Source organism: Sparus aurata, chromosome 13, assembly GCF_900880675.1.
Source record: "Sparus aurata chromosome 13, fSpaAur1.1, whole genome shotgun sequence".
NCBI lineage: Eukaryota > Metazoa > Chordata > Actinopteri > Spariformes > Sparidae > Sparus > Sparus aurata.
The window spans coordinates 8764103-8786627 of NC_044199.1; the positions used below are offsets into that span (position 1 = coordinate 8764103).

Genomic DNA, 22525 nt, shown 5'->3' on the forward strand with positions numbered 1-22525 from the left:
GAAAAGTGTTGTGGTAGTTGAGCATCCCCATGTGGTGGGAGAAGGTACTGCACCAAAGTAGGGCTTACTTCCTTATTTCATAACCGGTGTAATTGTACATTGTCTGGGGGTCTGAATTGTCACCAAACTGTTCAGTTTTTGCTTATATCATGTAAGTGTTTTCTCATATCTAGTGAATGTTCACACAGTTTCTCGCTCAAAAATAAGTCAGTTTGTCTGAATAGTCTAAAATATTGCAATAGAAATAAAATAAAATAATTAAATTAAATTAAAAACTCATTAAGAGGAAGGGGTAAAAAAGCTCACTCAACAATAAAATTTGATCAGATAAGGAAATAAGTCAGGAAGATTAGATATATCATGTTCAATAAAATAAGAAAGAGAGTCCCAGAAAATAGTTGTACTAATGCAGTCAAAGATCAAACATGTAATAGTCACAGTACTTCACTGGTAATCTGTGAAGCAATTAAAATGTATGAAAAATCCTTTGTAACCACGCTCTGCAGTGGTCTTGATAAGGGTATGGTTGGATGTGATAAGACTGGTGACATGCAAATCACGACCCAGATTTCGGCCAGTTTGCATGTGTCACCGCGACAGACCACTTATCAGTCTGCTCTCTCTTGTCTGTGCGTGGTGATTAAATAAATACGCTCACTGATGTACGTCTCGTATTACATAAGAATCGCTACAGTCCTTTCTACTTAGATATTTCTTCTATCTTGAGAGTTTACCAAGAGTCAGAAAAGAAGTCAGCGTACCTGAAGTTAGCGCGACATGTACTTCCGGTGTGTCCACTTCCTACTACTTTAAAAGCCTCGAATGGCGGTGTCGTCTACTTTTAATCAGGGATTGTGGGTCACGTTTATGAAAATATATCGGCACAAAACATGTGTCTGTTTCCACAAAGATATACCAGAGGTGAGCTCGGTGTTTAAACAAAAAAATCCGCGACATCTTCGCGAACACGAGTTTTATTTAGAAAAAAAAAAGCTGACCGGAGATCTCGTGATACGTTGCGTGATTCCCGCTTGCTCTTTCAACCACCCTCTCTACTCCCCAGCGTGTCTACATTCCTACATGTGTGATGAACCGGATGGCGGCCCAGTCTGGACTTGTCTTGTCCCCTTGAAAACAAAAGTTGATGTTTTCGTGTGGTGGCAGACCATATGAACACAAACAGCCATTAACCTCACCTGTTCACCTGCTTTCTGATATACAGCTGCGCTATTTTAGCAAACGACATTACTGACTATAACACCTCTTGATTTTGTAAGCAACACAATGTGATTTTTAAAGACGAGAATTGAACATGCCGGGCACGACCTGCCTCTAGCGACTAAACTGCGACATTTCCTGAGTTTCTCTTTTCCTGCATACTGTCCCACTGGACACCCGGTGGGAGGGACTTAAGTGCACATCACCTACGGGGAATACAAATGAGCTCCTCCGGCTGGAATACGATGAAACAGTAGTATTAACCCGGATTTATGTGTTATCTTCCTGTCTAACGGGTGGAATAGCTGTGCGTGAGGAGCCTCGGTGCTGCTTGAACTGAGAGTAAGTATTTTTAAGGCGTAACTTTGACGCATATTTCTCTCCTCAATGTCGCAGCACTGCCGACCGAAGACTTGTCCATCAGCAGATTTTAACATCCCTGAGGCACGGACACACCACCAAGCTGCCGGGGACGTTTACACGTTTTGTTACGTTGTCGCCTTTTGTGGCTTTTTTTCTTTTTTTTATATTCAGGTGTAGTTTTCGTTGTGACATGCGCCACTTTAGCAAACCAGAAGATGGGTGGAGACGACTGAACTTAGCCTTCAGCATTTGTTAACCTCCGCAGCGAGCAAAACTTTGACATTTAGGGTTTTTTAAAGCTACATTTAAGAAAATGGCTCATACATTACAATATGTATATATATATATATATATACATTTTTTTTAAAAAACGTGTCCTGATGGAGCAGCGCGCCACACAATCCATCACGTTATCCAAACTTCCACCAACTCTCAAAAACGTGCGGGTCAAGTCTCTAAATGTGTCTCAAACATTACAAAACTAGTATATGTTCACTTAATGGGTTAATAGCCTAATGTCGTGAAACGTTGAAACAATGAGGGAGAATTCCCTATTTTGGGCGACAATTCAGTGCACATTTGGGGAAATCCGCTGGGGACCAGCGCAGGCAGGGGTTGAGTCAGCAGTGTTGTTTTAGTCATGTAGGAATTTATGACACACTCAGATCCTGTCATTTAGCACGTTTTAGAGTCTAGTGCCAAATGTTCTGCTGTCTTTCAAAGCCCTCCCCGTGAAAGACTGCTATGTTGTATGGTAAAGATCATAACTTTTTTCCTTACAGCTGGGAACATAAATCCAAGTCTAGGTCAAGATAATCCTTTTAAATCTGTGGTGCACCGCTCGTACCACGTTTCCTCTACAAGAATGTGCAAACAGAGCAGTCACCTACATGTATTACCATTTTACAACTAGAACAATGAATGAATCAGATCATATTCAGATCTCTGACATGTCAAATAAAGCACGTTTTGTGATGGTTAGACCCACAGAAACACAATCCTCTATGCAGCAGTGTTACTGACATCTTGTGTGACGCATTGTCAGAGGTGCTCAGTTTCACCTGTAACCCAGCAGTGGTGTAAAGGTGTACTAACCACACCCTGAGTGCACATCTACATCATTGAGAACAACTATTAGAGATCTTTTCAGCAGTAAAAAAAAAAAACAAACTAAATCTTCAGCTGCTGTCAAATTCCTCTTGAAAGCCCCTATGTGTTGTACTTTCATGTTATTATAGCAACCTCTAATTGTCATGGTGGTTTCGCTTCTTGTTTGTTGAAAAAATAGATAGATCACGATGAAAACAGGTCAGTCCGTGCGTTGCTTGACCATTTTCATATCTGTCTAAAGGTCGCCATCTGTATTCCCTCCGTGTCAGTCGGGTATCTAAGTGTGAAGTCATCAAATTCTTCATAAAGGGGCTTTAAATCTCTCACGGCCTCGTCAGTCTCGCAGCATAAAGTGGTAACTGATCCACACACACAAAATTTGCACTCATGTGACTATCTGGTGTGTAAGGTGTGGCTTGCAGTGATAGAACTCCCTCTTGGCAGTTTGGCCTGTGTTGTGGAGGGACCCTGGGTGGATGTAGTGCAGTATTACACAGGTAGGACACCTGAGTGAGCAGAGAAGACAAAAGAGTTTCACACCAAAAAAAAACCAAAAAACAAGAACATCTTATCAGGTCAAAGGGTAAAAGTATATTATCTCCGGATTAATCTCACTTGGTTGTGGTCCGTACGAAGACATCGGCCTCATCTTTTTTATTTGATTGTATTTGACATTATCTCTGCTCAGTGGCACATAGCCTTTCATCAGACAGTAAAGATGGATCAGGGATAAAAGTGTTCATTATATTTAACAAACCAAAGAGCCTGATTGGAAGAATACTGTTTTGCCAACATATCTGCCTCACCAAACAGCTGCGAGTGAGGGTTTTAAGGTCACCTCACATGGCTGCATGGCCTGAAAAGATCCAGCATTATAAGCGGAAGCAGCAACAAAAACACAGAGCCGTGACCCATTACAAACTTATAGCTGCACAGGTCATAAGTTCAGTGCTTTATTATGTGCAGTGTATTCACTAAGACATCATTCAATGGAATTATGTTGTTATCTGAGATCTGAATGTACAAAGTGTGAAGGCGAGCCTCCTGTTATTGAGCTGCTGCACATTATCTGAGCTTATTAAAGGCCGCCAACCCAAAGAGTCGCTATTTGACAACCTGGGAATGAGACTTTAACTGAAATCCCTGACGTCCAGAAAGACCCTGAACACAGCAAAATGTAATGTTGATTAATCTTTCCATTATTTTCTCAACCAGTCAATCAGTTTTTTTTGTCTATAAATTGTGACAGTGGTGAAAAAACGTCGATCGGTGTTTCCCAAAGCCCAGCGTGACGTCCTCAAATGTCTTTTCTTGTCCATATCCTAAATATGTACAGTTTACTGTCACAGAGAAGTATAGTAAACACAAAGCAGTGAACACGCTGATTTATTTAATAGTTCACAACTGTTTGAAGAAAAGTGTGATATGTAAGATACTTAATTGTTAAGTCTCATCTCCAGGATGTCACATACCGACATTTTTAATTGGCGGCTGGCACGACCTACACGCAGCATCAATATTTGATGACCTGGGAATGAGACTCAGCAATCAGCGATCTTTCTTTAGTTTTAGGACCTTGTTGCTTCTCAAAAGATCCAGAATTTTTCCCCAAAACTCTCCATTGATGTTTTTTAAACTCGGCTCAAGGTTGTGATCATTTACGGTACACCAGCAAGGAGCTGGGAGGAAGCATTCGGGATTCGTGGTCACCATAGGGTGCGATAACAACAACAAAAAAAACATTCGTAGTGAGATTTATGTGTTTACAATGACTGATGATTGTTTCATTGCAGTCTGTTTTCATTGCCACTCCTTGAGTCTTTAGATGCTGCCAATAGCCTTTGGCTCGTACAGTACAGGTGAAGTACCCACCCATCATTCAGGCCCTTGTGTAGTTGCTCCTGCATGCTGTGTGCAGCTGGGAAACACTCTGGAAAGGCAGCATAAAGTCTGAATTAATATGTGCCTATATGCACGGTAGTAGCTCCGGTGAAGCCTTGGTTTGCTGACATGTTTGAGATTCTGTTCCTTATCTTTGTAATGTACGTGACATGATTTTGGCAAGCACTTCTCAAACCTTTCTCACTGTTTGACGATTATTCAGTGTTGCACTGACAAATGTCACACATCTCGACCCAGAGCTCCACCACTAAAATTAGGAAGTTTCAGTCAGACGTGTTAGTAGAAGTTCCACCAGGCAGGTTCAGTGATAATGCTGACGTTAAATGGAAACGTTATAAAGTGCAAATAGATGTAACAGTTTTCTTTTTTAACATTAAAGACATTGAAATTTGCTCAGTTGTTTTCAGAAACTATTACTGCCTCAAATTACTGGGTGCTTTCAATTTTCAATATCTGTCCCTCTCCCTCTCCTTTTCTCTCTCTCTCCTTCACTCACTCACACACACACACACACACACACTCACCCTCCTCCTTTTACTCGTTTCCTAGGAGACATTCAGCAATTCATTCAAATGCTTACCAGCGCACTATACAAAAGGGTTTACACACAAACACACACACACACACACACACACCCTTTTCTCTCACCGGTCGCCGTCTCCCAGACTTCTCGTATGTCGCAATGTCGATGATCTGTTCAACAGGTAAACAGCACAAGACGCCTGCAGTGTGTGAAAGCTCTCTCTGTGTGTGGCATTTTATCAGCGGTACTACTGACAGTACATCGTCTGTTTTTGAGTGCCGTGATATGTCGCTTTCCTCGAGGATAAGCAGAAACCTGCTCGTCTGCTTATTGTTTCACTGACTCTTCCGCTTTCTCAGACACTCTAACTGAATCTCGAGACTATGCTGTATTATTATTATTATTATTAAATCTGATTCTTGTATTGTCTTAATAATTGTACCGCTGCTGCTTTTACAACTACTGGTACTCAGTGCAGCAAATGCAACTGATGCTGCAGCTGCTGCTGATACTAACACAGCTAATGCAAGTACTGCTGTGGCTGCTGATTATGCAAGTAGGCATGAGATGGTATGAAGATTTCATGTCACGATTATCCTGGTAATCATCAGCTATGGCACTAAAACATACGGGGACACCTTTTTATTGCATCACAGACAGGACGTACATGGTTTGAACATCTTCACATCCCTATTTGCAAAAACTGACACACCTGCATCTGCACAAAGTACCACTAGGCGTGTCATGATGATTATGCTATCGACTTATTTTGCATGTCTTATCAACTTATCAGTCAACAGTTTACAAACACTAAAGAAAATGTATATCATGGCAGTCTTCATTTTTCCATTGATTTCTACAGCTCCCCTTTTTTCTGCGATGAAATGAGAGGAACACACAAAATCATTCATGAAGTTTGCTTTAAATCTGAATTCATGTATGGGTCCTCTGATAATGTGGCAGAATCTGCTGGCTCAGAAATAAACATCAGTAGTTGTAGTATTTGGTTCTGGCAGGCCTCTGGCTGAATTTTTAACAACTCATGACAGAATTGGTGTTCAACCAGATTTGTTGGCTTCCCGGCATGGACTTGTTTCAAATCAGAACTTGGACATGACCCAAAATTAACCTATTGTCCACTGACAGAATGGTTTCTGAATTGTCAAATGTTGCCACCCATACTATACATCGTCACCGGTTTTTGTTTTGGCTGGTGAGTCCAGTAAATTTGTCAGCCATTTTCATATTATAACAGCGTTTGGCTGGTGGCTGGTGCTACTTTTGAGGCCAGTATTAATTAATTGTAAACAGAATCTTCATTATGAAACCATTGTAGATTTAATATAATCGTATTATTTAATGCACCTGATACTTTGTACATTCAGTCTATTGAGTGGTTGTTATAAGTTGCCTTGCTGCCTGCAAACTGAGGCACGTTTGCCTTTACTGGAACAATAAAGCACTTTCTTTGTTGTCTGATGTTTGCTGAGGTGATGGAATACTGTGAACTCCAAGTTCAGTGCTCTAAAATCCCGATCTGCTGTGGTGGTTGTGAAGAGATTGGTCGCAGTTAAACGTCTGTTTGATCCCTACTTTTCTCATGCATACCACTGTGGTGCACATTATGTATGTTCAGTGGTGAGAAGGCGTGCAAACTCTGGGCTGTGAGTGTAAACCCCCTTTATCTTTTGTCTTTGCAGAAGGAAAGAGTGGCATTTGTAGCAACCGTGCGATGGACAGTCCAGAGGATGTGATTGAGCCAGTGGCTCAAAGCTCGACAGCCCAAAACCTGGGCAGACGGCGTTTTATGAAAGACCTCAACGATCTGACTCCAGACGAGCTAGATGGGCTCATGTCCAGCAGTGGTAAGAACGCAGTCCCTTTTATAGATTCATTTACTTAAAGTTATGGGCTGCCAATTGAAACTGTAATAGCTGTATCATAAAAATGTAATTGCAATGTTTTAATCTCCCAAATCGCAGATGGCCGTCCTTTCCTTGTGGTGCATCGTCTTCCTGAACTAAAGGAGCAGGGTGTACCTTACTTAATACCTGGCATTCCTGTTACATGCAGAGTGGACAACACAGAGAAATACACTACTCGCTCGAAGGTACATCAGTTTATCTTAACTCTGTATATAGAAAATCAATTTCATTCAGCCTCTTGGTGCTTGTAAAGGATTGCGATATTAACAGAAAGCTTCAGGTGACACGTTAACTTTATTAGTCACTCTCTATGATCATGTCTTACTTCAGTTGTATTTGCAATCTTGGCTAAAAAAAACCCTTGAAGTTAAACTCTACTGCCCTTTCCCATGATGACACTTATCATATTGTCATATTGAAACTGTGCAGGTCCTGAAATATGCATGTCACACCGCTCAGCATTATTGTGGTTTTTATAGTGATGATTTGTCATTTTAAACTGCTAGGCTCAGCTGTTTTTTTAGCCTGTAGTTCAGGTAGAGACATGTTTAGATTCTTTGTGTTGAGTTTAAGTATAAACTGGTGAGTGTAGTGTTTAGAGCAGCGATCCTCAATAGGCGCCCCCCGGGCCGCATCCGGCCTGCCGGCCTCCTGTTTGTGGCCCCCGAACTTGTATTCCTTCACCATGGGTTTTGGTTGGGTCAGCACGTGTGCACCGGGACTTGTCTCCATGCCAACGATACAGAGACAGCTGGGTCACTCACCGCTGCCAGCGCAACTTTTAACTTTCACTTTCGTTTTCGGAGCAGTTCGCGTATTCACTTTTTGCCGGTGGTAAAAGATTGAAAATGGCGTGTTTCCAAGTAAACTGCTATTACAAATTGGACAGTGAAAATCCGGGAATCAGAGAAGTTGGGATTTAAAATTTGCATTCATTCTCCCTCTGACCAGGACAAGCCCCACATATTTTACAGTGCAGCAGTAACAAAGGCCAGACATAGTTTAAGTAGTTCTACCCCATTTCGTCATGTAATATTAATCACGCAAACATTGTAACGGACAGGGAGTTTCTCCCAGAAAACACCCTTTCACTCACTGTGCCAAAATGTTCATCATCCTTGTTAAAACTCAACTCCATTTAATCAAAGAACAAATGACGTGAATTAACCCACAACCATCTTACATATCATCTTATTCACAAACACATTCACGAACCATAATTACACCAACACCAGCAGAATACCCATGAGTCATTGCGCCACAGTCCACAAGGGGCGTTACAATATGCCAAGAGAAGCTGTGATGAAGATTTCCAATTTGAAACGGCATTATGAGACGAGGCATAGGAATTTTGAAGAGACATTTCCTCAAAATTCAGAGATAAGCACAACACAAATAAATGCACTGAAATCCTCATATCAAGCTGCAAGCAGGATGCTTGTCACATCTATGTCACAATGAAATAAAATAATGCATGACTGAAGTGATGGACACAATGTTTGAAGGCAAACAAAAAGAGGAAATATTCAACTATCTATTTCAATTTATGTTAAAATGGAAATTAAATTTTATTTTAGTTCGTATTTTGTTGTTTAGAATGAAAAGGACATTTTGTTTTGAATATTACAGTATTATTGCATGTGGCCTGACCGACCTCAATACATGGACCTTTGAGTCATTGAAAAAAATCTTTGTGGCCCTTTAAGATTTGTATTTGAGTACCCCTGGTTTAGAGGGTCAGAGGAAATTGGTGTTTCAGGGATGCCAGGTTTTACTGCAGGGGCCTCTGAAGGTCTGTGAGTTTTCAGGAGCACACTTTATAACTACGACACATTAAAGCTGTCAAAAAGTATCGATACTTCCAATCCTTTTTCAATACAGTGTGATTTGAATCAATGTGATATGCACATTCTATAGAAAGCAATAATGCTTTCAACCTATGGCTGCAGTAACCACTGACATTATTAAACATATGTTGGTGTGTTCAGTGACATTTACTCAACCAGCAATGTGTACTGTGTCTTCTTACTAAAAGGCTTGCCTTATTATGTTTGCCTAGCGCCTGTTTTTGCTATCGAAAGACAGTAATTCCAGTATTGTATCCCAAGTTCTAAAGGTGTAGTATTGTGACAACCTCCTGACACATCGACATTCACACAGTCTCTCTTCTCACCATTTCATGCTATATATATACATGAGTATTTACACAAACAAACAAGATCATGTGTAACGGTATCCAGCATGGAGCCAGAGAAGCACCACACGTTGTGCTTTTTACGTCTCTCACGGAAGAATGTGCGCTAATTGGTAACAGCTGAGATAAATATGCAGTAGCTCAGTCGGTTTTTATGTCCGTCCTCCATCTTTGTTCTCCATTTGTTTCTCCCGCAGTCCAAAAACCAAAGGCATGTCAGGGAAATTGGTAACCTAGAAATATCCCCATGTGCTTGTGTTCTTAACCAGTCTGCATGCTAACAATATTGGCTAAACAACTACTGTAAATAAAATGTTACTGAAACTGCTCAGTATAAGTGCCCATTAGCTCTGGAAGAACTATAGTTCATGACTGCTCAACCCTGATCCACTGCCTTCACTATACGCTGGTTTACAGAGCAGCAGACAGCTGTATAACTGACTCTTTGGGTGTGTTAGCTTCATTTCTAACTCTTAAAGAAGTTATTTAGAGATAAAACCACCTGGCTTTCTGAACTCTTCCCTTATCGGTGTTGAGGTCAAGCTGTGGCTGCTGATGTTACCCAACCAAACACTGAAGAAAAATGTGCCCATAACTGATAAGAAGGAAAGCAGAATAACATGAAAGTAATACCCAGGTTCATTAGATAAGGGTTGAAATAACAATTTAAAATCCTGTGAATTCTATTCTGTCCTTTGATTTTCTTCAAAACTAGTTTTATTTCACATCCTTTCAATAATACCCCTCCAGGTCCACGTGGGCACCCTGTACACAGTGCGGCTAACACACGGCCACTTCCACTGGACAGTGAAGAGGAAGTACAAGCACTTCCAGGAGCTGCATCGAGACCTTTACAAGCACAAGATGATGCTTCACCTGCTGCCTCTGGCAAGGTCTGTGCACAGGCCTGTTTGTCGTAATCGTGCAAATAAACCTCTCAATCTCTCTTAGGGATGCGTGATCCAATCTCTCAGGTTGCATTGAGTTTTTCATGGTCAGTATTCATGTTATTTGAATATTCAAATTTTCTCTCATAGGTTTTCAAAGGAGAGGCAGCAGCTGAGAGCCATGTCGGAGGAAATGCCCAGCCTGCACGGGACTGAACGGACCAGAAGGACCTCCAGCAAAATGGTATCAAACAAACCAGTCCAATACATATAAAGTACATACAGTACATACTTTTATTTTTAAAATTATATAGTGTATTTTCTCAGATAAAGAAAAAAAGGGTTCTTTAATGTAAATAATAATAGTTTTGAATTATATCATGAATATATTGTAACAGATCAGCTCTACACAGCAACACAATTAACTGGTAACTGACCGTTCTGTGATGAAAATTGTAAAACTACAAACTGCTTTTCTACTGCAGAAATACCTCGAGGAGTACCTGAATGGCCTGCTGGAGAATTCGTTCTGCAGGAATGATCACAGCATGGTAACAGCTTTAAAACAAAGACGCGCACAAAGTGGACGTCACAAAGCATAATAACATTTTCTCATCTCCTTCTCTTTCAGCTGGAATTCCTCTCTGTCGGTGCTCTCTCCTTCGTCACCGATCTGGGACCCAAAGGCCTGTAAGCAAACCTTTTTAGAGCATATGAGACTCGAGGAAAAGTAGATCGTAAGGTGTGTGATAGATTTTTATTGTGTCAACTTGTCTCAGGGAGGGACCAATCTTCAAGAGGTCAGGGGGCCATCGGATCCAAGGGCTGAATTGCATTGGCCATCATCAGTTCTGTTTCCGCTGGTCACGGCGCTGGTTGGTGGTGAAAGACTCCTTCCTGATGTATATGAACCGAGACAACGGCAGGATCAACTTTGTGCTGCTGTTCGACCCGGAGTTCAAAGTGAAAGTGGGCCGCGCTTACACAGACACCAGATATGGAGTCTGCATCGAGAACTTCACTCGGTAGGTCAGCTGTGTGTTTGCCTACGCGCTCACAGCTCCGGAGTATGATTTATGCCCGGGGTTATTTTGTGTTTGTGATGCATGCGTGGTCTGCTTGTTGTTCAGGAGTCTGATCATCAAGTGCAGCAGCTACAGACAGGCTCATTGGTGGAGCCATGAAATCAACCGGCTTGCAGAAACTTGTGACTTCCTCAAAGTTCAACGCTTTGACGGATTTGCACCACCACGTGAGAACATTCTCACCAAATGGTAAGAAATAAAGTCTAACTCAGAGATACAGCTTTCTGTCTACAGGTGTCATTCTCGTTTACTAACATTTTATGGTTCATGATTGTTGTTTTGAAGGTATGTGAATGGAAAAGGCTACTTTGCGGACCTGGCTGATGCTCTCGAACAAGCCAGGGAGGAAATCTTCATCACAGATTGGTGGTAAGTGTAATGTGGTGATGAAGTGGCTTAATTTTAGCAAACAGAGGGTTGCTCCGTTGACATATTTAAGCTACATATAAAGTGTTGATAATGTCAACAACAAAAAAATATGAAAGAATATTTGTCCTTCCTCGTAGGCTCAGCCCTGAAGTGTTCCTAAAGAGACCAGCGACTGAGAACTACTGGCGCCTGGATGAGATACTCAAACGCAAAGCAGTAATGATTCTCTCTTTCTTTTAGTCGATTTGAATTGAATTACAACTTAAATTTCACATCATCAGTGCTGATCATTTTTGTCTCTCTAAACCTTTTTCCTGGCAGGAACAAGGAGTCAAAGTGTGCATTCTGCTGTATAAAGAAGTAGAGCTGGCACTCGGCATCAATAGTGAGCACAGCAAGAGGACGCTTATGGATATGCACCCAAACATCAAGGTCTGTCTGTGATTTGATATACAAGCTACTTCTGCACAATTAACAGAGGCCTTGTATTGTGTTTTAACACTGACTCCCACCCCCTTTGCCCATCAGGTGATGCGACACCCTGACCACGTGTCGGCCGTGGTGTTCCTGTGGGCTCACCATGAAAAGATGGTGGCCATTGACCAAACAGTAGCCTTTGTGGGGGGGATCGACCTGGCCTTTGGGAGGTGGGATGACAGCGACTACCGGCTAACTGATCTGGGTTTGAAAGAGATGGCCAACGGTGTAACCGAGGAGGTGCCCAAAGGAGATACAGTAGTAAGAATATGTTCCTTTTAGTCATTTCATTGCCACGATTAAAATGTTCACAGGGTTCATACAAAGTTTGGAAAATGCTCAATCGTAACCAGTATGTTGACTCAGTGGTGGTTCTAGACCAGTTTTAATAGGGGGGCCAGATTGGGGCCGGCTTTTTTGTAAGGGGAACCCGGGAAAAAGGATAAATCCCTCATTCAGACAAAGCAGTGTTTACATTTCAGCAATTTTGATTGGGTAGTAAACTGCTGAGACACTTTATTTCTGCCTTTCCCTTCAAAACAAAATCATTGCAAGAAATCTGTCATTATGTTATTAATACAGACTCCCTGTCAGGGGGGCCACAGGGGGGTCCAGACTCAGAGTCACTGGGGCACTGGCCCCTGTTGGCCCCCCCCCCCTAGAACCGCCCCTGTGAATATTCAACATAGTCTGGTGGGTCTTCTTTACAATCAAAACAAAATCTTGAATTGTTTTAAATTAATCGAACCCATCGTCATATTTGTTTGTAGCTTGGCAGCAGCTGGTAACCATTTCTATTAATATAAAAATTATAAAGGAATATAAATGGGTTTCTTTTGTTTCACTATTGCATGTACAGTAACAGTCTAGATTTGATGATAAAGGCTTTGGCCTTTGATTTAGGTGCCTTGAAAGTGCTTGAAAAGTGCTTGAATTTGACTCTTAAGAAGCGTTTTACAGGCGGTCATGAACCAGTGTGCTTTGAATATGTCACACTGCCAGCAAAAGCTAACAGATAACTGTGTCGACCAGGACAACGGTGTGGCTGATGGTCCAAAACCGTCAGATCCAGACACACAAGCAGAGCCGGAGTCTGATAATCTGACTGCCAACACTAAACTGTGGCTTGGCAAAGACTACAGCAACTTCATCAGGAAAGACTGGGTCCAACTAGACAAACCGTTTGAAGGTATATTATCTAAATCTCCTTCAGTATCACACACACTCATGCGGATAAACAGAGAGGCTGTGTATGCAGAGCTGAGCGGATCGCTTTTTATATTCTTTCAGATAACATCGACCGTACTCAAGTTCCTCGCATGCCTTGGCGTGATCTGTCTGCAGCTGTTCATGGCCCTGCTGCCAGAGATGTAGCCCGCCACTTTATCCAGCGCTGGAACTTCACCAAGGTAAGACTCGACTGTTGAGTCTTTTTTAAGCTACTGTACCTAGGTTTTATTTTCACTGTTTTGTTAGCACGGTGTTCCCCATAATTTAAGAGGCTGTAACATGAGTGGTCTGATCTAATTAGCTTAGAAAATATGTTGCCATGGCCCTGTTGGAATTTGTAGGCCCTTGTCCACATTATCTATCATGTTATGCTAACCTGTTTTAGCCACAACTACAACAATATGTCTCAGGTAGGAAGCAGTAAGGTAATCTTATTTGAACTTTTAGATGAGTTTTCTGTAGGAAACATGAGTTAAAGGAAGGTCTGAAATCTGGCTACAATTCATTCATTTTGTCTCCTCTAGATCTTCAAAAACAAGTACAAGGACGAGTTCTACCCTTACCTTCTCCCCAAGTCTCACTGCACAGTTGACTCGCTGTCATACACTGTGCCTGGGTCCACGAAGGCTAAAGTGCAGGTATTTATGCACACACATTCACCACAAAGGCTTTTATGTCATTTGGAAAAAATGAAAAACAGTTATGTTTATCTCACAGTCAGTTAATACTGGACAATGTGCATGCTAAATAATGCTATTTAAAGGGACAGTTTCAAAACAAAAACAAGTCACCAAGCTTCCAAGCTTGCCGAGCTTCAGAGGTTACTGCCATCTCTCAGTCATCATAGAACCAAGTGGACATTCGTCTTGTGGTGCTTAAAGCACCAGAAATACAACTTCAGCAGCAATGTTTCTTTCCAGAAATCATGACCGGTTACTAAAGATGGATTATCTTGATTTCCTTGACCTTGTTGTGAGCAATTCCATGTGGGAACTACTTTCTTTCCACCAAACTACAACTGCCAACTATATCACTGTACAGAAGAAAATGCATTTACTCAAGGATGAGAGGCTGTCATGTTCATCCTCCTTGGCAAGGTGTAAAGTAAGCTAAGTAAGACAAGTTCGCTAGCCTTTCCTCCATGAGTAGGTGCTTACTTCTGCGCAGTGATATTGAAAGAATATAGTTTCACATGAAACTGCCCACAACAAGGTTTGTGTATTATCTTAAGTAACCAAATCATTATTTCAGTATTTTAGCACTATCTCATTTAGCACAAATGTGAGTTAGTGACAGCAATCTGAATATGTCTATATCATCTACAACCCGACATGATTGGAAACATGCCTTTGAGCCAGATCAAAGTTTAGAGGTTGTTGTAAGTCAAAGTTATTTTCTTGGTATAGAACTATACTATTATTTGAGATAACGTGCTTTTTAGCCTTCACACATACAGAACGTACCGTCTCTTATACCAAGGCTGTTCCCACGTGATGTTAGTGTTCCGGATAAATCAGACTCTCTCTCTACTCTCCGTGGGCGGCAGCTTTGCCAAAGAACAGTGACCAGTTGTGAAACAAGCTCAGCAAACATTAAAGAGAACGCCAGAGATAGGCTTCACATTAGAGACAGCCAGATACCTGTGCCGCATAGAGAAATCAACCTTTTACACACATGATGACAACACAGAAGTATTTATGGATCTTTAAAGTGGCTGTTCAGTGTATTCACACACTTTGCATTCATAAAAGAAATCACACTGCTGGTCACCTCCGTGTTAATTTAGAGGAATTAGTAAAACGTAATTACTGTAAACAAACAAGACCACTGCCAGGAGGATTGAAAGCCCCACTGGCTTCTGCACTGCGTTTACATTGTGTGACACCAAGTCAGATGTAGCAGGAAATCAGATGGATTTCTCTCCAGTACAACAAAGAGACACTGTTCTGGCTCTTGAAGTGGAGTTTTTTTGCAATGGCAGATGGTGGAACAAGAGTGAAGCCTGTGGTGAAAGAAAAAATCACTTCCAACATGTTTGTCCTGTTTAGTAAAGCCAGAGAAAACAAACGGCCTGCCAAAGACGAGAAGGGAAGACAAGTAGTAGCATAGTATTTGCAACAGGCTTCATGGGAAATGTGGTCCATCCTCTTTGAGTATCGTATGCTATGTCTCTGAAGTGATCTGACAGTGAGCGTTGGGTTGCTGTGCCTATTTCTTATTCTATCACGGGCGGTGGCCTGTAACCCTAACCAGCCCTCGCTCTCTATTGTGCTGTAGCTTTCCTATCGGGTGTTGTTGGTCCCTTGTTAAGGCTACAGGGACAGTGCCTCAGTTGTCACACTGTGATAGAGCTTTAAGTGAAGCACCACTTTAAAAAAACCTTCATTTATTGCAAAAATGATGGCAGCAGCTTCAGGTTTCTTTTTTGTTGCAAGTATGAAATGCAGCTGAAGCTTTAAAAAAATCACTAATAATAGACTGTATTTATATCAAGTGATAACGTGTGTTAAACCCTTCACAAAAAAATACCATAAATAGTTAACTACATTTCACTTAGATTGTTGCTTATTTAGCCATGAATATGTAGCATTACAGAGGCAGATTCACTTCAGATTTACTTCAGGAAACAATTAAGAGTTGAAAGACACTCCCAAACTGTGGTTGTTTAACTACATTTTCCAATAGTGAGATATATGCATGACCTGTACGTGCAAGTTGAAGTGGTGGGAAATGCTTTTTCTGAGGACCGCCTGTGGCTCAGCAGGTAGAGCGGTCGACCAATCGGAAGGTCGGTGGTTGGATGATGACGATGGTTAAGATACTGAACTCCAAACTGCTTCCAGGGTTCTTCTAAATGTGTATGAATGGTTATCACTCTTGCTGAGCGGTGGCATGGTAGCCTCTGCCACCAGTGTATGAATGTGTGTGTGAATGCTGACTTGAGCTATAATGCGCTTTGAGTGGTTGCTAAGACTAGAAAAGTTCTGTACAGTTACAGTCCGTTTACTATTTAGTCCATTTAAGTAGCTTAAGTTAACCAAATTAGATTTATCCTTTGGGTAGCTTTGCATTAATTCTTCCAAATTAGCTTCCACAACACAAGGGCAGAAACTGTAGGAAAGGCAAAACTATAGGATATTTAATTTTAAATGTGGTGAAATGATTCACCATAATTGTATTTTTTTTTCAGGTGTTGCGCTCTGCTGATCGTTGGTCCACCGGAACGTGTGAAAGCTCGATCCATAACGCCTACGTACACACCATCGAGAACAGCGAGCATTACATCTACATCGAGGTAACGCAGGAATGACACCGTCGGTTAAAGACAAATATGCACCTTTTTAGTATAGAATGAACTTTGCTTTAACATATAAGCTTTTAATGATTTAATTTACATTTCAACAAGTAAACAGTCAAATCTAGTTTAAACCATTTGAGTCTGCCCTGTGTAAATCTCCCATAGTCCTCCTCATGATAGAACCGATACATTAAAAGAGCAGACATGGCATAAACTGTCATTGTGACCTTGAAATGTTTTAGTTGCAACACCCAAGATGGCACTTCCTTTATTTCTGATATTTCAGCATGTGATTCTTACTTACTTACACGCCATTTGACTCATTAATTTCATACTTCACTAAGAAATTCTGTAGACAGTGTGTGTTATCATGAGGATTCATGAGTCTGAATGCAATCCCAGCTCCATCCCTTGCCAGCTACCTACCTAACCTGTTTTAGCCCTCGCCTCATGCCGAGCCACCATCTGCCTTCTCTCTGCCCTCAGAACCAGTTCTTCATCAGCTGTGCTGATGGAAAGACCGTCCACAATGGGATTGGTGATGCAATTGTGAACCGAATCCTGCGTGCACACAGGTCTGGTTTCAGTGTAGTAGCCAGACTTATGTGGCTTATTATTTATTTTTTTTACACACATTCTTTAACCTTGAAGCAACAGAGCACCCATTCATGAAACCTGTGCTCAAAATGTGTTTTTTTTAAAACAAAATATGAAAATGAATAGAAATATGAGTGAAAGGAATAGTCCACTCCTAGACAATGTGCATGTTGAAATTGTGTCTCATTGCAGAGAGCAGAAGAAGTACAGGGTGTTTGTGGTGATTCCTCTGCTTCCTGGGTTTGAGGGAGACATCAGCGCAGGAGGTGGAAATGCCATCCAAGCCATTCTGCACTTCACTTACAGGTGAGAGCCTTTTCCTGCCATTACTATTTTTCACTCAGCCCACAGACCAGAACAAACACGACAAATTATGACAGCCGTTGGATAACTCAACCAGTCACAGATTTCCTTTGCATCCGTCAGATTTCCAGGTGTAATGTCACTGAAGACACTCATCATTAATGTTTCATTCTTTCTATAATTTCTTGTTATGTCACTGTCCTCATTTTAAATGTCATTTTAATGTCTAAGGACCATGTGCCGAGGAGAGCACTCCATCCTGTCAAGACTGCGCGAACGTGAGTTTTTTTCGGCATCTATCACATCTCAACAAAAATCCACCTGAAGTCACATAATTCCACCTGTTTCCTCTCTGACATGTGTGTCTTTCTCTCTCCTTATTTTGCTCCTTTAAACTGAAGCCACTGGTACTAGGTATCTTCCCAGTCTCCCTTTTCATCCTTTACTCGGCCATCTTCTTTTCACATCTATTCTGACAGGCTACATGTTAATGTGAGATTTTTAATAAATCTTCACTCTATTTCTGTGTTGCCTCTTGTTAATAAATGTGGGTCTGGTTTTTCCTCCCCAGTTGAGGACAAGTGGACAGAATACATCACACTCTGCGGTCTCAGAACACACTCTCAGCTCTCCGAGTCGCTTGTCACGGAGCTCATCTATGTTCACAGCAAGACCCTAATTGCTGACGACCGTTGCTATATCATTGGTGAGTCACCTTGAATCATCATCGGGCGCCATGGCGAAATAGCTCATCCGCATCGACAGCACCGCATCGACTTGCTCGACAGGAGTACAGACTCCTGTTGAAATATTTTAATTGATGTATTATAATCTACTCCATGCTTCTAATGAAACCATGAAATTACATCAGTACATTCTAGCACCGTTAAAAACAGACGGATATACCTGTGGGTAAATTAATTGCATGCAAGTCAACAAACGCATGGACATTAATTTATAAGAATTTATCATTAAGAGTATGACGTTTGATATTTACAAGTACAAGCTCCTTAAGTAAGGTGAACTAAAGCACAGTGGCGGAGGGCAGTAGATCAAGTGGTTAATGACAGAGTATGAATATTGAAAAACTAATACGAGGGAAGATTCTGTCGTTATTATAAGTATTTAATTAACCGTAAAGTTATGATAGTAAAGATTTTAGATTTTGTGTAGTTTTTGTCAGCAAGGCATGCAATGTATTTGCAACTTTCGGAATTATTTTATAGTAATCCATTTTTACTGGCGGGGTTGAGTTTCCTATGCAGAATACTTTCAGTATCATTTGTTATTTCATTCTGATAATTGCTCCATGATTGCTGGTTAGACGAGAATGATGCCTCTGAAAAGGACAGATCATAAATGTTTGTGCTTTCCTCGTGTGCTCCAGGATCAGCCAACATCAATGACCGCAGCATGCTGGGCAGTAGAGACAGCGAGATGGCAGTGTTTGTGGAAGACGAAGAGCGGGTACCATCCGTCATGGGAGGGGAGGAGTACCAGGCAGGACCTCTAACACTCGCTCTGCGCAAAGAGTGTTTCCGGTCAGCACAAAATATACAACTCTTGAAATGACGTTGTGTTAATATAAGATTACTGTACCTCTAGATGTGATACAGGAGTTTATCACCCATCTTGTGAAAAACCTATATAGTTTCCTTTTTGCTTAAGAACTGATAAGAACCATATTATGATGGTCTACAAGAACAGAGCCTTTGTGTTGTTACAATGCACTGTCACTGCTACACTTACGGCCGTTTATTTTCCCTTCCAGTGTTCTTGTTGGAGCTTCTTCAGACCCCAGTATCAGTGTTGATGATCCAATCAGCGACGAGTTCTTCTTCTTGGGCTGGAACGCAGCTGCTCAACTGAATGCCACCATTTATGACAAGGTATAATCTAAACCAGAAATGGTGTATCAAACAGTTACTTGTCACATTTAAGGATTATTCCCTACCGCTGAAATGTGTACGTTTCAAGTGTTCTCACCACTCCTGTGTTCTGGATGCAGGTTTTCAAATGTCTCCCCTTCGACTCTGTGCACAACATGCGAGAGCTGAAGGAGTACTCTGCCGAGGAACGCCTCTGCGACACCGACCCCGAGCAGGCCATAGAGGAGCTGAAGGCCGTCCGAGGTCTGCTGGTCTACTTCCCCCTGAAGTTCCTGTGTGAGGAAAACCTGCTGCCTCCACTGGCCACTAAAGAAGGCATGGCTCCTGTAGGGCTGTGGACATAACCGCACATCAGCCCAGATCAGGCCACTACGTAGCAGCTGAAGGGCTGCTGAACCACATTCTCCTTCCTGTAGTTCCAGTTCACCCAATGTTCAGCACAGTGAAAGCCCTGACGCTCCATTGGTGAGGGAAAGACATCACTTTAACACAATCTATTTGTCACACATTGATGTTTTTATATTGTCTTTTTTGACTGACAATGAGATAGTCGAAGCATTACCACTGAAATCTAGATTTTATGATGACTATCTGTCAGAACAGTACACGAACCAGCACAGGCCAGTTTATTCACAATAGCAGAGTCTGCAACACGACGTGAATGTATGAGTCAGGAGAGGATTGCGATGTTGTATTGGAAATCAAGCATCTCACATGATCTGGGAACATAGTGTACAGTTATTGGTGCAAGGTTTTTGGGTGGGTGGGTGGCTCTCTCTGTCTCTCTCTCACGCTCGCTCTCACTCTCTCCCTCTGAGGCTTCACCTCTCACTGCAGTGCCAGCAAATCTGTCAGAACATTGTGGTTGTTATGGTGACGGGATATAAAGAGATGACTGGATCATAGCTGAAATAAAGACTGGATGGGGCAGAGAAGGGAGGGTACTGATAAGAGGGATAAGTTACTAAATCAGGATGTTGTAGAGGGGGATAGAAGGTGATATGTTGAAAGAGGACTGGCTGTCTTCTTTCTCCGGAAGTCAGTCATTTTTAATAGTTTCTGATAAGTGATCAGGTGGGAAAAGTGTGGGAGGGAAAAAAAAAGGAGGACAAGATAATTCCAGGGTGTTATGTTGATTTACTGTTAATTGTTGCTTTTTTTTTTTTAAGTCACCATGACAACCAAGTGAATTATTATTTGTCAGCAGTCGAGAACAGAACATTCGACTATCCACTTGGCTTAGAAAAAGCTGTGTGAAGCAGAGACACAGACTGTTTGACCACTGCATATTTCCATGTGGGCTTTACAATTCTGTATCCAGGTGCCATGAATGTTTTCCATATCTGTACTATGTTGACGTCCCTTGCAGTTGTACAGACACATTACATTCAGCCATAACACTGTGACTGAGAAGTGATATAATCAGGCTTTTGTTCGTGCTGCAGATATCATAATCAAGTCATATCTTGAACATAAGATGCAAAGAATTTTAGGTGTAGTTTGATATAAACCCACATCAGTTACTCTCTTGACACCTGTTAATTCCCTTCGCTGAGCCGCAAGGAACTGAGTGACTACTATTGAGCAATCTAAAAAAGTCTTGCGTTAGACAAATATGTAGCACAGGTGGTGGATGTAGACTGGCAACTACTGATTTGGAAATATCATGAAATAATTCAAAGGAGCGTAAAAGAAGATGCAACATTCCTCGTGTTAAACAAAATGAGTTATTTTTATGCAATAACAAAATGTTCTAAGATCCTTAGTTGTAAGAGATGGATGACTGGAATGGAGTTTGACCTAGATGAGGGGAAATAATTAATTATCTAACCCGACACTTGGGCTAAATGGTTTTACTCAAAGCATTTTTACATCTTTGAAGGTTTCTCACGTTGCACAAGTTTAACAGTGCCTTTGTAAAGCACCGGTGTCGTGCCAAAGCTTTTAGAAAGCAGCCAGCAGAGAAGCATCAATAGGCATCATGTGATGCTCCTGGACCTAATGTTTTATATTCTTAGCCTTTCAGAGGTGTTCTCATTGGATAATGCAAGTTGGGGGAAAAAAACCTTGTCCCTTCTATTTTAAAGAGACCTGCATGTTGACGGATAAAATTGTACGGACTGCCTCATAAGTAGTTTCTTTGCAACTTGTCTGTGAATGTGACAGACAATGAGTGTCCCACATGATCACCACCTCGCCCTACATGCAGCACCTTTTGACGATGAGCTAGTAAAACCATCTGTGTTTAGAAATCATGCATTGCTGACTTCAGAATGATCCAGACTTTCCTTTGGAGGATATTAAAAAAACACGATGAGCCCTTGCACACTAGAAGCTGGGAATATAGCACAAAATGGTCGCCTTGAGTGATATTCTTTGTTTAAAGATTCTGCTGAATTGTCTTTGATGTACTGAGAAGTGACCTTAAACTGTTTTTTATCATGAATTTTATTTTTATGAGACCACTGAACAGCATTATCAATATATTTGTATGTATATATTATTAATATTCTAATTTCTAATTTTGTGTTTTTAACTCATCCCTATAATCCCTAACATTCACCATGTGAAAGCCTGTGTGTATGCAGATCTGTAGATGTAGGTCATCAGCTTAAAGTTTCTGATGTATAAGTTACTAACACTCAGGGGTAGAGAGATCATGAATATTCTTGCTGAACTGCTTGACAACAGTTGTGGACAACTTGTACTTAAACGCATGTTACTTCTCTTGTTTCCTTAATAAACTTGTTTTTTTAATAGAGTTTCGAATTAGCTTTGGTTTAACAAAGGTTAATCAGTCAAAATATCAAACTGTGTAAAACATGTAGTGTTTTTGTAAGACTACAGTAAAATTGTAATGCTTGTGGGTAAATATATAAACATGATCAAAGGCAATTAAATATCAAGTATGGAAATAAGGATGAATTTCCATGTAATGGTATGTCTACTTTCAAACAATACATAGATAATTATAATGATATTCATGATGTTCCTAAGATCTTGACAGTAGCATCTGTAAAAATTCCTCACTGCCAGAAAACACTGATATCATCTGCTGAGAATTTCCGAGAGAAAAACAAATCTCTGTTATTGTACTCAATCATGAGGTGAATATCCTCTGTTAACCTGTGACTATCACTATTCTTGTAAATTAC

At 41.1% G+C, this 22525-nt stretch overlaps 1 protein-coding gene across 3 annotated transcripts; it reads left to right on the forward strand.

Annotated features, from left to right (window-relative positions):
- The first annotated feature begins 1117 nt into the window (after nt 1–1117).
- Nucleotides 1118–22288, forward strand: pld2 (phospholipase D2). Of its 3 annotated transcripts, none has more exons than XM_030438140.1 (24): nt 1118–1560; nt 6817–6981; nt 7099–7226; nt 9986–10128; nt 10273–10366; nt 10608–10673; nt 10754–10812; nt 10902–11147; nt 11253–11396; nt 11493–11576; nt 11714–11792; nt 11898–12008; nt 12105–12314; nt 13086–13242; nt 13344–13462; nt 13808–13921; nt 16474–16578; nt 17068–17156; nt 17371–17484; nt 17713–17759; nt 18053–18187; nt 18869–19022; nt 19253–19370; nt 19490–19714. In XM_030438140.1, exons 2-24 carry the CDS (start codon nt 6849–6851, stop codon nt 19712–19714), a joined length of 2874 nt encoding a protein of 957 aa, XP_030294000.1. In that variant the 5' UTR covers nt 1118–1560; nt 6817–6848. The 3 variants fall into 3 exon arrangements, with proteins under 3 accessions (XP_030294000.1, XP_030294001.1, XP_030293999.1); XM_030438139.1 differs by lacking the exon at nt 1118–1560 and adding an exon at nt 5168–5297 and having other exon boundaries at nt 19490–22288; XM_030438141.1 differs by lacking the exons at nt 1118–1560; nt 18053–18187; nt 18869–19022; nt 19253–19370; nt 19490–19714 and adding exons at nt 5165–5297; nt 17883–18046.
- The last annotated feature ends 237 nt before the right edge of the window (nt 22289–22525 follow it).